Source organism: Schistocerca gregaria, chromosome 1 (assembly GCF_023897955.1).
Source record: "Schistocerca gregaria isolate iqSchGreg1 chromosome 1, iqSchGreg1.2, whole genome shotgun sequence".
In the NCBI taxonomy this organism is placed as follows: Eukaryota; Metazoa; Arthropoda; class Insecta; order Orthoptera; family Acrididae; genus Schistocerca; species Schistocerca gregaria.
Genome location: NC_064920.1, coordinates 573,352,171 through 573,367,086, shown reverse-complemented (window position 1 = coordinate 573,367,086; position 14,916 = coordinate 573,352,171). Strand labels below are relative to the sequence as shown.

At 41.1% G+C, this 14,916-nt stretch overlaps 1 protein-coding gene across 1 annotated transcript; it reads left to right on the top strand.

The window, feature by feature from the left end:
• The first annotated feature begins 11,865 nt into the window (after window positions 1-11,865).
• On the top strand, window positions 11,866-12,378 carry LOC126361562 (uncharacterized). The gene has a single exon (XM_050007803.1). The coding sequence runs from the start codon at window positions 11,866-11,868 to the stop codon at window positions 12,376-12,378; it is 513 nt and encodes a 170-aa protein (XP_049863760.1).
• The last annotated feature ends 2,538 nt before the right edge of the window (window positions 12,379-14,916 follow it).

Sequence of the window (14,916 nt, the reverse complement as noted above, 5' to 3'; positions counted from 1 at the left end):
CAGAAAATCTGTGTTGATGACGTGATTGGACAATTGCGTGCGGATTCTCGTTGGCCCACACATGTTGATTGTGAAAATTTACAATTTGATCACGTTGGAATGAAGCCTCATCCGTAAAGAGAACATTTGCACTGAAATGAGGATTGACACATTCTTGGATGAACCATAAGCAGAAGTGTACCTGTGGAGGCCAATCAGCTGCCGATAGTGCTTGCACACGCTGTACATGGTACGGAAACAACTGGTTCTCCAGTAGCACTCTCCATGCAGTGATGTGGTCAATGTTACCTTGACAGCAGCAACTTCTCTAACGCTGACATTAGGGTTATCGTCAACTGCACGAAGAATTGCCTTGTCCATTGCAGGTGTCCTCGTCGTTCCAGGTCTTCCCCAGTCGCAAGTCATAGGCTGGAATGTTCCGCGCTCCCTAAGACGCCGATCAATTGCTTCGAACGTCTTCCTGTCGGGACACCTTCGTTCTGGAAATCTGTCTCGATACAAAAGTACCGCGACACGGCTATAGCCCCATGCTAATCCATACATAAAATGGGCATCTGCCAACTCCGCATTTGTAAACATTGCACTAACTACAAAACCACGTTCGTGATGAACACTAAGCTGTTGATACTACATACTGATGTGCTTGATGCTAGTACTGTACAGCAAAGAGTCGCATGTCAACACAAGCACCCAAGTCAACATCACCTTCCTTCAATTGGGCCAACTGGCGGTGAATCGAGGAAGTACAGTACATACTGAAGAAACTAAAATGAGCTCTAACATGGAAATTAAGCATTTCCGGACACATGTCCACATAACATCTTTTCTTTATTTGCGTGTGAGGAATGTTTCCTGAAAGTTCGGCCGTACCTTTTTGTAACACCCTATATATGGACTGCTTGATTTGTACGTACTAATTCGTTTTAGGTCCTGAAATTTTCTTTATGTAAATGACCATCTCAGGAATGTGTAGCTATGTCAATAGCTGGAGTGCGTTAAATTGGTGTTTGCAAGAGTTTCTAAGAGTTGCATTTTCAGCTCCCCTTACAATCCTCTTTTGTGCTACGAAACAGCTTTTCCTTATCATAAGTCATAAAAAAATCCCATATTGCAAGTGTTTCCGCTTGGGCATAACGATACATTTTTAATGTTTCTTTTGTTGTACACTTAGCAAGTATTTTTATTGCATAGCAAGCCATGCTTAGTTTCTTGCTGATGGAAGTAATCTATGTGTACCATTTCATGTTTTCCTGAATTATATTCCTACAGACTTTTTAGAGTTTACTGTTTCTGATTGTTTATTAAAGAAGTTTACCATGGGAATTAATGAATGTTTATTTTGTATGTTATAAATGTCGTTGTGACAGTTTTTTCTGCGTTAGGAACAGGAGTGTTTGTGGTTAACCATTCTGCAATATGTGAGGGCAATTTTGCATTTCATATTGTAGTTCTGTAGCAGTTTTGCCTTTTATCAACAACTTTGTGTTGCCATAGTTTTTATTGTATTTCTGAGAGTTGTCACACGATTCTAGTTCCTTGATAAATATCAGGAATAACACTGGGTCCAAACTAGAAACTTGGGGCTCATTGTACACAATTTACTTTCTTTTAGAATGCTATATGCAAATAATGCTCTCTTCCTGATCTGTGATTTCTTCTATCTGCTCTCTGCTTTTCAGGTATGATGGTAGCTGTTCCTGTCCCAACCCCATATTTTCTGTATATTCCAATTTTGAAGCAGTATGTTGCTGTCTTTCAAATAAAAGACTTTTGGGAGGACCAGAAATATTGCTGATAAATGTTCCTTATTATCTATTGCAGTCAAGGCTTCATTCATAAAATCAAAAATGATCGTGTTTTCTTAAATCAAATTGAGTACTTGATGAAAAATATTTTCATCTATAAATGTTAGACGTCTTCTGTAAAATAATTTTTTCCAGTATTTTAGACACATCAAACTCCAGAGATATTGATCTGTAGTTCTATTAATTGGTCTTGTCTCCCTTCTTGGACAGACTTTACCTTCTCAGTTTACAGTTTTCTGGTAAAACATCACCACACAATGAGGAGTTGCAAAGATGAGCTAGGGGCTTAGTCAGTACTGTTACACATTTTAAAAAAATATGTAGTCAGGAACATTGTCTATGGCTGAAGAAAATTTCGATTTCAGTTTCTTTTTAATACTCAGTTCTTCCTTTTCCTCTGATGGATTCAAAACATTGTTTTATCACACTAATAGATTATATTATAGTGTCTGTATTCAGAAGTTATTTTTTCTGTTTTTCTATCAGTCATTTCAGTGAAATATATATTAAATACATCAGCTGCTCTGTGTGGGTATGTAATTTTGTCTCCATCTTCAAGCTGATTAATGTTTACAGTGCTTTCCTTGCGTTTTTCCAGTTTCTATCCTGTCAACGTCTCAAACTAATTATGGCTTTTTTCATGTAGTTGTCATCTGCTATATTTTTACTTACTGATAATTTATTTGAGATAAGTTTCTCTCTTTTAAAATAAGCATCAGGCCCTTAATGTTCTGGTTTGCTTGGCAGCGTGATATAGAAATCCTTTCTCCTTCAGTGAAACTTGTATGCTTGGATTGATACAGTAACTTTTGGAATTATTTTTCATGATTTTCCTTTTCTGAGTGGGAAACACATTTTAAAATAGTACTGGAAGATGTTTAAGAATTTATCAAACTTCAAATTCACGTTCCTCCAACTGTATACTTCCTTCCACGTTTATTTAGAAAAGGGACAAGTGGTATAAACTGCAGATAAAACCACTTAAGTTCAATTATCGGAACAACAGGGGAAAAGCGTTGTACCAACACGAAAAACTGCCTAATCAGCTCACAAACTGAATAAGTTTTGGCGATGGCGGGAATGGTTATTAGTATAAGACAATGAAGAAGAGATTTAGGTAGAAGTGTTTGTTAGAATGAAAAGGGGAAGATAGTGAGATGTCAGCACAAGAATATCTACATTTCGGCTGTTGAAGAATACCATACTTCATCCTTAAGATCTAGACTTGAGATATTGCAGTATATGATAGAAAGGTGTGATTCCTATATAAATATCCAGTTCGGTAGGTTATCAACTAGTCTTGCGACAAGTGATCCAAACATATCATGAAACGAAGTATGATCTTTGCAAAGGTAGGTACATCAACAAAGGTTGATAGGTAAATAAGTGAAGTTTATCTCAGAATAAAAAATCTTAGATCATCGCAATACATAAAAGGGAAATTTAATCACAGTGCTCCTGTCGACCAGTGTGCGAACTCTTTTGACAGCTTCGTCAAATAAATCAGTGACGACTTGTTATCGATATGTGTCGATATCTGCCACTACACCAGCCACAGTGGAGTGTTGCCCACAAATCACATCGGAAGTGTTAAAAATTGTTCAAATGGCTCTAAGCACTATGAGACTTAACATCTGAGGTCATCAGTCCCTTAGACTTAAAACTACTTAAACCTAACTAACCTAAGGACATCGCACACAGCCATGCCTGAGGCAGGATTTGAACCTGCGACCATAGCAGCAGCATGGTTCCAGACTGAAGCGCCTAGTACCACTTGGCCACACCTCAGGAGTGTTATTCATGAATAACACCAAGAATTGCACGAACCGTCCACAGTACGTTTGGTGCTCCGGTTGTGTTTCTGCTTCCATTGGAGCTCATTGTACTCAAAGTGCAGCCTTTGGCCAGTTGCATTGTGCATATGTTTGTGACAATTATGGCAACGCAAAGGCTGGTTTAACCCTTTTGCCATTATTTGAAATGTCTATTGTTTTTTCACTTCTGCAGTAACATGATGAGAGCAAATGTGTGGAGGTGTCAGCGACGGTTTCACCCAGTATCTGCGTAACATCACATGTGTACATATCTGTATCTTGCAGCGGACAAAAGTTTGTGATGTTCCATGTCACAAAGCTGGACGTGGTAGGATTTGCGTCATCCATTTCCTCAGTTAGGAAGTGAAGTCTGTTTGACTGGTACCCTCCATGGAGACTGCACATGGATCAATGAACTTACCAGGAAGTCGCAGCACTTCTCTATAAACAGTTCGGCCGGAGAAGAGTCCAGGTCAGATTTGCAAGTGTTTCATGTACCGAGCAAGACCAATGGTAAAGCTGTTGTCCACTTTGACCGTTGATGCATTAGTGTGGCTTTTAACAACTGGTGCCAGCAGTCAATCGTTGCATTACTTGCTGGGTAATAACTTGTTATCTTGTAGCGAACAGCACTGCAGAATTTGCTCAGCTGGGAAAATAGTTCAGATTCGAAGCGTCAGCCACAGTCTGTTGTGATGTAAAGTAGACAACCGACCCGAAAATATTGTCTACGAATATGGTCCCAACCATCGGTTGAAGCAATCGATCGCTGTTAAAAAATATTGTTGGACATCTGAGAGTGATAATGGTTCTACTACATCTATATGGATGAGTGCAAATCTCGCAGTTGTGCCTGAGAAATCTCCCGACAGGCACATGTACATTGTGAGATATTTTGCTACGCTGTCATTGAACACATGCACTAGTCCAGGTTCTATAATCTTTCTGCATATGGGCCGTACAAAAAAACGGCTAGTTATCAGTTTCACCGCTGACATGGGGCCAAGGTGACATAAGTTGTGCAGGCTCTTGAAAGATGGTTTATGCAATGAAGGAAGTAAGAAATGACGAGATCTTTCATTCGAGACTTCGTAACATAGCTTTACGTTTGGGTAGTAAAGTCACTCAGTTTCAGCTGAAGGTTGGAGGCAGTGTCTTTCTAAGATCATGAAGTTGCCTGGTCCGACTCTTGTCCTTTCACAAGTTGAATAAAATCCACTTCATCTGTTATACTGTTTACATGGGACAGGCAGCTAACTACTATGTTGTCAGTTCCTGATATGTGGCGTATGTCGGTGCTGAGTTGTACAATAAATTTCAGTTGACTGTATTGCTGTGGCGAACACTTACGGTTGCTCTGGCTTAAGGCCTGTGTAAATTGCAAACTTACTCACCAACAACTGTGTAGGAAGTATCTAATAGATTCGTAAACTTAATGGTTGTAGCACTCCATTATTGTTGTGATGGAGAGATATTGTGAGAGTGAAACACAAGTGGCTGCCAAGCACCATCTTTGTACTGTTGTAATGCTACACTGATTGCAGTTTGAGTTTCATCCACCTCCAGTGTGTGAGATGGATTTAATTTGGGGTGTGGAGCGAGTGCCGTGTTCATTATACTTTGCTTCACAATGTCTCGAGAGCAGTGCTCATAGCGTCCAGTATTGACGTTTGCCCCTTAACTTCAGGACAAGACAGTGCTGCGGTTAGAGATACTTGAATATCTACGGAATGAGGTAGATAGCCTCGATAAAAACTGTGAATTCACAGAAAACGGATCAGGTCTTTTGCAGTTTCTGGCCATGAAAGCCTCAATATTTCTTCTACTTTACCAAAAAGCAGTAACGATTCTGCTGGTGTGATCAGGTGTCCTAAAAAGGTGTCTCCGGTTTCCCAAAATAAACTTGGCAGTATTTAATACAACACAGTATTTGTCCAGGCGTCTAAAAATTTCAGCTGTGTGGTGTTGGCGTTCTTTTGCCATGGCTGAAAAACCGAGGATGTCGTGAAGGTACGCGAAGCAATATGACAAACCTAGTAGCACTGAGTCGGTAAACCTCTACCAAGTCCTTGCAGTATTTTGTAAGCCACACATTTTGAACACTCTCTCGAAAAGGGCAAATGGTGCAATACCAGTCACCTTCTGTATGTCTTCGTCAGCCACAGAAATTTGTGTGTAGGCTTTAGAAAAGTATAGAATACTAAATATACCAGTGATTGTGCCATATAATACACAATTAATAAGGGCACATGATAACGATCTGGCATTGTTCTATCGTTAAAGGCATGGTAATCTCTGCATGGGCGATATGCACCACACTTTTTTGGTACCAAGTGTAGGGGTGGCGACCATCAACTACTGGAAGGACGTACGTGTCACTCCATTGAACTCTGCTTTGGCCACAACACAATGATCTTGAGAAAGACGTCTTGGTCTACAACAAATTAGAGGGAGGGAGGAAAGTGTTGTTAATGTAGTGCATAGAGCTTTGAGACACCCTTTTCGGAGAACCTGCACTTCATGTGATACTTGAGAACTGCTCTAGTGTCTTGGCGAATCAGCTGCCTGTCGACTAGATACAGGGTGACCGCTACAAAACTACGGGAAATAAAATTGTGACAACTCCTGAAAGGTTTGCGTTAGGATGCTAAAATCGCACGGTTGGCCGCAGGGAACGATGGGAATTATTATGTGCATGCACACATGCCTTGTTGTTGTCGTCCACTTGCACCTGAAAATGTCACAGTACATGCGTGAGTGTAGAGCGCTTGTGTAGGCCTACTAAGCGAGCAACAACAGCCCAACTGCGGTTCTAAGGAAATTTGCGATCGAGTTCAAGCTGAAGACAGCCAGTTCAAGAGCGCTAACAGTCAAGAATTTGATTCGCAAGTTTGAGAGAACGGGTAATGTTTGTACGACAATGTTAGCAATGTCAGTCTTCCAAAAAGGATGAAAACGCCTGAAAACATCGAGGAGACACGCTCTGTGTTTCAAACTAGCCCCAGGAAATCGATCAGACGGGCTGCACAACAGGCGGAAATCAACTGGAAGACACTGACAAACACTCACTGAAGACCTGCATCTCTTCCCATACAAATTCAAACCCATCAGCCATTAAGCCCCAATGCAGTGGAACAGCGGTTGTGTTTCGCCAACACTATTGTTTGCAGGATTGATGAACAGGACTTGGATGTCAATATGGTTTGGTTTAACGAATTTCATTCTTTTGTTGTATATTGCAGTCATCCCAGCTGGTAACGTAACGTTCTTTAGCTAAGGACTCTTTATAAAAATCTGTGAGATGACTGCCGATAACTTTTCTTAAATTGCTTCAAATTACGTTCATCTGGAGCTCCACCATGCACGAACGACATGTTTCTTCTCCATAGCACTCTATTATATCATCACAACACTCTAATGTCTACTATACGTCGACAAGGGATGCTAACCTCCTCGACATGAACGCGTCTGGAGAGATCTTGTGCACTTGGATAGGTACCATGAGTAAGACTGTTGTGGAACAGTCTTCACTGAACAGCAATTGCAGACTCGGCTTCTTCTGTTCCTCCACGAGATGTGAAATGCAGTCTCCTACCTCTGGTCAGCTGAAAATTAAATCAGTGCCACTGTTGCAGGAACGGTTGGTCAAAGACAGTGCATGGAGATCTTTCAGTCTCCAACTTTATCCTAAGAATGTGAGAATGCTCTGTTACCCATCAGCATAGGGGGAGATGGACAGCCATAATCGTAAATTATCCACTACGACTGAAGTGCTAGAAATAAGTAGATCGGTAAATGACGCTGTCTGGTACACTTTGGTAAGCATATATGTTCGAGAATTAACAACGAGCGGATGTACTGCACAATCATCTACCTACATTCACAGTCTAGTATATGGTACTCGCAAAATACTTGAGGCTTAACGAGGATACAGAAATTGGGAGGCATACTGCCTTGTCATTGGTCGGCGTTGAAATTACGGAAAAAAGTAAATTTGCTAAAATTGTTCGCACTGTCAACTGTGATGCTTACTACAGTACATCGGCTGTGTCGTTTCCATCCCATCCGTCCAATGGTATGCTGTTGATTACCACATAATGAGTGACTTACATCACTTGTTTGATATGGAAAAGAAGTCTGGTGGGTGCAACAGCCTCTGAGGAAGGTGTGCGCTGAAACAGCGATCGTATAGATGACTTCAATATGAGGAATCAATGAAACAGGACACTTAGAGATCTACTACCATGTCACTGTGGAAGATAACTTTTATTTCAAATATCCTGTGTATAGAGGAAGTAGCAGTAGCATTATTTACACCGTAGCTGTAGCCAAATAGTGTTTGGATATGTTACAACAGAAAAAGCAGTATATCAAACAAAAACATAGGGACCCTCTCTTGCGACTGACAGTCTGTGGGATATGCTCCTCCTACATTACAGGTGACGAAGCTGTACATTAGCCTGTGCAAGCTACTTCAGTCACTGGCCACCTACTCCAATGAACCAGTAACTGTATATTTAACAGTATCGCCATATATGCTCAGTGCCAGCATGTAGACGGTATTCGTTTTCGATATATCTTAAGAGAGACATGCGGTAACATCTTTTAGAGTTCTCTATTGGATGACGTTAGAGGAGTTTTTAATAGTTCATAGATTATCTCTGTTGTATGATACAATGACATAAAGAATGTATGGCTAGCAGACATTAATGCACCCAGAGGGGCGCAGGTCTCCTTCAGACTGCAGTACGACTGCAGTACCTGTTTGTAGTTTGTAGATGAATCGCAATGCAGTAGCAAAATCCTCATCCTTCTTCCAGTTCGTTTGATGTGGAGTCTTCCTAATTTTCCTGGTAATAAACACCACCCTAACTGTTCATATTGTCTTTTATACTACCTCGTGTTGCAGGTAAGGACTATGGGACTATGGGAGCAAACTATTGAGGTCATCATGCCCTAGGCTTATGCACTACTTAATCTAACTTAAACTAACTTACGCTAAAGACAACACACACAAACATGCCCGAGGGTGGAGTTGAACCTCTAACTGGGGGAGCCATGCTAATCGTGGAAAGGCGCCTCAGACTGCACGGCAACCCCGCGCGGCGAGGGCTTCGTCGGCTGAGCTGTGACGGTATGTCTCCATTTGCACCGATTGGCCAAAACACGGTCCTGTCGCATTAACTCAGCTCACACTGTTTCTCCACGACATGCAGAAGGTGGTAGACATCGCGCTTTCCAACTTCTGCTCAGTTCCGACTTAAATTGGAATGATCATATGGATAAAGGCGCAGGAATGGCGGGTCGGAGATTGAGGACAGTCACAAGATGCAGAGGGACTGTCTAAAACCACGCTGGAGTTTTGATGTAGCAGATAGGTTCGCAGAAGGTGACTCGTTTCGAGATGTGAGAGTGGCACAAATATTGCTCACCAATAGCAGAGTTCGAAAATGTCTAGGCGTCCTGTGATAGTGTTAGATCTTAGCAATATGTCATGAGCCAAAATGAGTTTCATATTGTAGTCCTGTGATGCATAACGTAACACATAAGGAAATATTTTTTCCTTCGTGTAGAGAAAATACTTAGAGAAAATGTAGCCTATGCCACACGGTTATAAGATTTTCACAAATAGTAACGATATTTTAGCGATCTGAGAACATGAGTAAGCATCGATTTCTTCTGTCTTCGAAAATAACTCGTATAAAATGGAGATACCTACATTCCACGTGAGAAATTCGGGGTCTTTGGTCAACAACATCGTTGTCTCAGACTGGGTATAATGGATTTTTTAAACTGGTGAGTCTATGTCGTGGTGGAATTGGTTATAATGACTGTATACGTTCAAGCTGCAGCTGCTTGTTTCATTCTGCACTGCAGATGGCTGTAGCGAGGATCATGAGGAGTCAACAAGCAGAAGTAATGGATTAGCTCAACCTGTGATGGGTACAAAGAATGAGCCGACCTGTGCGATCGCGCACATGGCAGCGGGGACTGGTGAAGTGACCTGTGTGCTGGGTGAACATGATAGAAGCGGATGCGTGTGTTGCATGAGAGAAGATTCAAAACGATGGGTGTTTGTGCTGGACGTATTGATTACATCCGAATTCATACCACTCCTATCACCCACAGATGCCTTCCATGGGTGGGGGTGGAGCACTCTGTCATATACGCACGTCCACGACTGTGGCTGCAATCATGACGGTAGTTTTTACCGACCTTTGAGCGTTGGTGGGAGCAGCATATGAGAGGTTTGGCGTGCTGCATATGGACCTCAGGACAAGAGCACGTGTGATGTACGAATGTTTCAGCGATCTCCGACATCTGCCATAGTATCTGCTGCTATGTATTGGATCACGGTTTAAGTGTGTCATGTTTAATGCTTCTCAATACATCGCAGTGGGCTCTGTCTAGCAGCAATATTTGCTGTTGTCTCTATCATATCATGCAGTAAGCTTCCTCCTTCCAAATGTAGCAGAGAGAACCAACTTATAATTTCTATAGTGCTTGAAAAACCCAACCGCGACGTCAAAAATTCCCGATTGATAGCGATCTCCGATATCCAGTCATTTCGACTGTTACTACTATGGATTCGATTACTGTTAAAGTGTGTCGTGTTCAGTGCTTATCAGTACACTGCAAAGGTATTTGTTGTTGTTGTTGATTATGTTACTACCCTATCATGCAATAGACCCTTTCATCCCTTCTTCTTCGTCCTGGTGTAATTGGGAAAACCAGACAGTTTAGGAATTCTATAGCACTTTTAAAAACCTCAATCAGAGCGTCAAAATCCCGATTGATCAACTCATTGTTTCCGATAGTTGTATTGTGCCATGTATGCATTTTGTATTGGCAGGTGTGGCCTCGCAGGTGTGGATCTCTTTCCTGGCTACCCTGTAGTTGACGACAGGCGCGCCTCGTGATCACTAGTTTGTGTGATCGGTAGCATTTAACCGTTTTTTGCGTACACCACCTTGGATATATTTAGTGCCACGATCTGTTTGAAATAGAAATTTCGCTACTTGATTTGCATAATGATTGTCTGTGATACTCAAACGACGAAAATATGTATCATTACAAAGAAGGCTCATCGTAAGCTATTTATTTGACTCCTGTAAATTGTCAAACAATTAATTTCATAGGTTAGTGCAAATGGCTTATTTCACTCTATTTTTGATATCGAAATTGCTTCAGTTCTCCCCTTGTCTCCAGCAATAGACAATAAGAGAGATGAAAACCTCCGCCTGCATGTTTCGGGATGTTGTTTCACACAAACAAACAGGGAGTGGCCTTTTGCGAAAGACAGATACAGGAAGCAAGTCTGGAATTTCCCGATCAACAGAATGCCACCACTCGATCCTTTGTTTGGGGGAGGGGGGGGGGGGACAACATGAACGGAAGCTGATATGTGGTCTATGGTCGGTGGTATTTAGTAACGTGATCTGTAACTAGGACATTGTGCATATTTGACATTCATGGCAGTGGCTTGAAGATAGACACACACACGACAGACTTCAAACAGTGGCTGCTATACCCCACTTCATTCCATTCATGATATGTAAATCCCTTTTACAGGAATCAACTGTCAGTGCAATATGTATGTATGTTTCTTGATCTGTACAAAGTAGATTACCACTGAAATTCTGTATTTGTCCGTCTGCAGAAAGTTACGGCGGGTTTCGAAATATTTCATGAACACAAAGGCGAGGAGCCAGACAAAGTGTGTCCCACAGCCTATCATTAGTCTGTGTCCTATCTTATCCTATCCTAAACCTCTCCTTTTTCCTTACCATTATCAATCCTTGCCATGGATATGGCGAAGCCCTTAACGGCAGCTACGACAGAGAAGAACATCTTAGGTACAGCGCACCTGGCAGAGGAAGCAGCCTTTCTCTCCTAAGGGCAAATGAAGAGTCGAACCACTGCCTTGTGGTGAACAGGGATCTTCAAAGGCAGAGGGAGTAAACCCTGACAGAAAATCGTCAGTTGCATTAGGCTTAGCACGCCAGCAGATGAGAAAAAGTTATTATTGCTTTCATTCATGGAACGAGCCTCAGATGAAAAATATCTAATGTAGGCAGCACTTTTTGTACCCCTGGAAAGAATGACAGCTATTCACAGCCCGAATAAAATCCAAGTGTCACAAGAAGATACACTAAACGAGAACCCAACAAAAAGACATAAACAAACTGAGAGTGAGAACATTAAATGTAATAACCTTGACATGAAAGACTGAAGAGATTGTAGACATGATGGAGAGGAGAAAGATTCATATCCTTAGATTGAGTGAGACCAAGTGCAAGGGAAAAAACTCTAAATTGCTGAGAGGTGGGTACAAAATATACAGGCAGGATCACAATAAAGAGGCAAAAAATGGAGGGGTGTTTGTGTTTTTAAAAGTCATTGACCTAGTTACAGATGTGAGCTTTGTAAGTGAAAGGATAATTAGAACAAGTGTGAATTCGGGAAAGAATAGTTTTACTACACCCCAAGTGTATACGCATCAGCAAGGGTGCAGTGAGGAAGAAAAAACGAAATTCCTTGAAATACTGGAAGACCAAAACACGGATAGAAATGGATATGATGAGGTAATGGGCCCTTCTGGATACGGAAGACGAAATGTTGAGGGTGAAGAAATGCTAAATCTGTGCATAAGGAATCATCTTTTAGTGAAGAATACATTCTTCAAGAAGCAAGAAGCCATAAGATTACTACATATGGCTGGAATGGCAAATCTAAGACAATTATATACTATATATTAATGGACAAATTAATTGGAGGAAAAGTAAGGGACACTAAACTCATACCAAGTGAGCACTTGGACAGTGACCACAGGTTACTAGCTGATCTAAATTATAAGACAAAAAGTTTGAAAGTCATAGAAAGAATGTCAAAAATTAAGGAGTGGAAGTTGAAATAAGAGAAAATAAGAAAAGTTTCCAAAATCTAGTAGCACAAAAATTTCCAAAAACTGAAAGGGGTAGTTTAGAAGAAGAGTGGAACCTATTTCAAATATCAATAGTTAACACTGTTGTGCAGATATGCGGTAAAACAAAGGGTAAAGTGAAAGATAAAGAAACCAGTTGGTGGAATGATAAGAGTGAAAGATGTAATTAAAACACGTAATATGGCAAAGAAAAACATGGAGTTTGAAAAAAGAAATCAGAACCAGGGGTTGGTGCCAAAATACGAACACAAGGTGACAACAGTGGAGAAAGAATACCAACAAAAGGAACTCTAAGCAAAGAGAATTGTGAAAGAAGAAGAAAAGGGGAAGAGTTGGAAAATATTCACCCAGAAACTGGAGCAGGATAGCAAAGGAAACCAAAAACTACTATATAGGCCGGCTGTTGTGGCCGAGCAGTTCTAAGTGCATCAGTCCAGAACGGCGAGATCTTTACAGTCGCAGATTCGAATCCTACCTCAGGCATGGATGTGTGTAATGTCCTTAGGATAGTTAGGTTTAAGTATTCTACGTTCTAGGGGACTGATGACCTCAGATGTTAAGTTCCATAGTGCTCAGAGCCATTTCAACCATTTGCTATATAGGTTATTGAAAAGTAAAAGATCTGATAGGGAAGACATAACAGCGATTGAAAAAGAGGATGGGGATATTATCAGGGACATGATGGGTATCAGAGAAGAGATGATGAATTATTTTGAAATCTTACTGAATGGGGAAGATGCACAAAAAAGTGGCACCAAAGTCGTCGAATTAGAGGAGGAGCAGGATCCAATCTCTTGGTTAGAAACTGAGAATTCCCTGAATCAGATGAAAAGTGGGAAGGCAGCTGGAGTAGATGAGCTGACAGCGGATATGATGAAAGCCACAGGAATCCTTGGAATACAATGGTTACACCAGGTACTGGGGGTGATATTGAAGGAAAACAAAGTGCCAGATGAATGGAAAAATTGTTCAAGAAAGGTAGTAGAAAGAAATGCGCCAACTACTGGGAAATCACACTGTATCACACTGCCTTAATATAATGGAAAAGGTCATAGAAAAAAGATTGTGAGGGACCAATGGCCTTTGTAGTCTGGTCGCTTCAACCCCCACAAACCAACCAACCAAAAAGATTGCCGAAAATCCTAGAACACCAATCAGAGGAACTATAGCAAGGGTTCAGAGGTAATAGGGGAACAATAGATCTCGTTTTCTCCCTCTGTCAGTTAATGGAGAAGTATTGGGAAAAAGGAAAGGACTTGATAGTAGTAAAATATGGGAATGCTTGAGAAAACATAATGTTCCTGATTCATTAATTAAAAAGTCCAGATGCTGTATGATGGTTCTGACAGCTGTGTACAAGTACGAGGTGGAAGATCAAAATGGTTTAAGACAAAGAGAGGTTTTCAGCAAGGCAGTTCACTCTGCCCTTTACTCTTCATTACACTTATGGACACAATCATGAAAGAAATCAAGAAAGAAGAAAATGAAGATCTCAATGCTTTGTTTGTGCTGGTGATTTCGCCATTTTGGGAGAGATTGAAATGGAGGTTCAGAGGAGACTAGATTACTGATACACAAAATTTAAAAAATTCAAGTTAACTGTGAGTAGGAACAAGACATTAGTAATGAAGATGAGCAGGACAACCACACCTTGTCACAACATTGTGGAGGGGGAAAAGGTTGAATGTGTGAAAAGCTTCAATTACCTGAGTAGCATCATATCACACAATGGAAGTTCCGAACTAGAAGTCTTAAACAGAATCACAGAAGGATCTGTCTTCCTCAACCAGTATGAAATCTAATGTGGGACAAGGAAGTCCTTCAAAGAGCCAAACAGACCATGTATAAAACTTATCTCCTGCCAGTCATGATGTACAGTCTGGAGGCCTGTATCATAAATAACAGAGATAAGAATCAAATACAAGCATGTGAGATGAAATTCCTTAGGTTAGCTCTACAGAAAACTAGGAGAGACAGAGTCAGTACTGATTATGTAAGGAGAGACCTGCAGGTGACATTGACTACAGAGGAGAGGATAAGTGCTTTGAGACTGAAGTGGTTCGGTCATGTGAAGTGAATGCACCCGAATCGAACTCCACGCCAGTGTTTGGAGATGGAGGTACTAGGAAGAATACTAATTGGGTGGCCTGGAAAGAGATGGACAGACCAAGATAAGGAAGATCTCAAGAGGAGAGAAGTAATATGGGATGTAGTGGAGAGGGAAAAGCTATACCAGCACAGAAACCAATGGAGGCATATCAGTCACCAAGTTCCTATTCAACTTGCTGGTAGGAAATCGTAATGATGGTGATTTAGATATGTGATTGTTCTGATTTTTCTGTCTGTGCTTTGA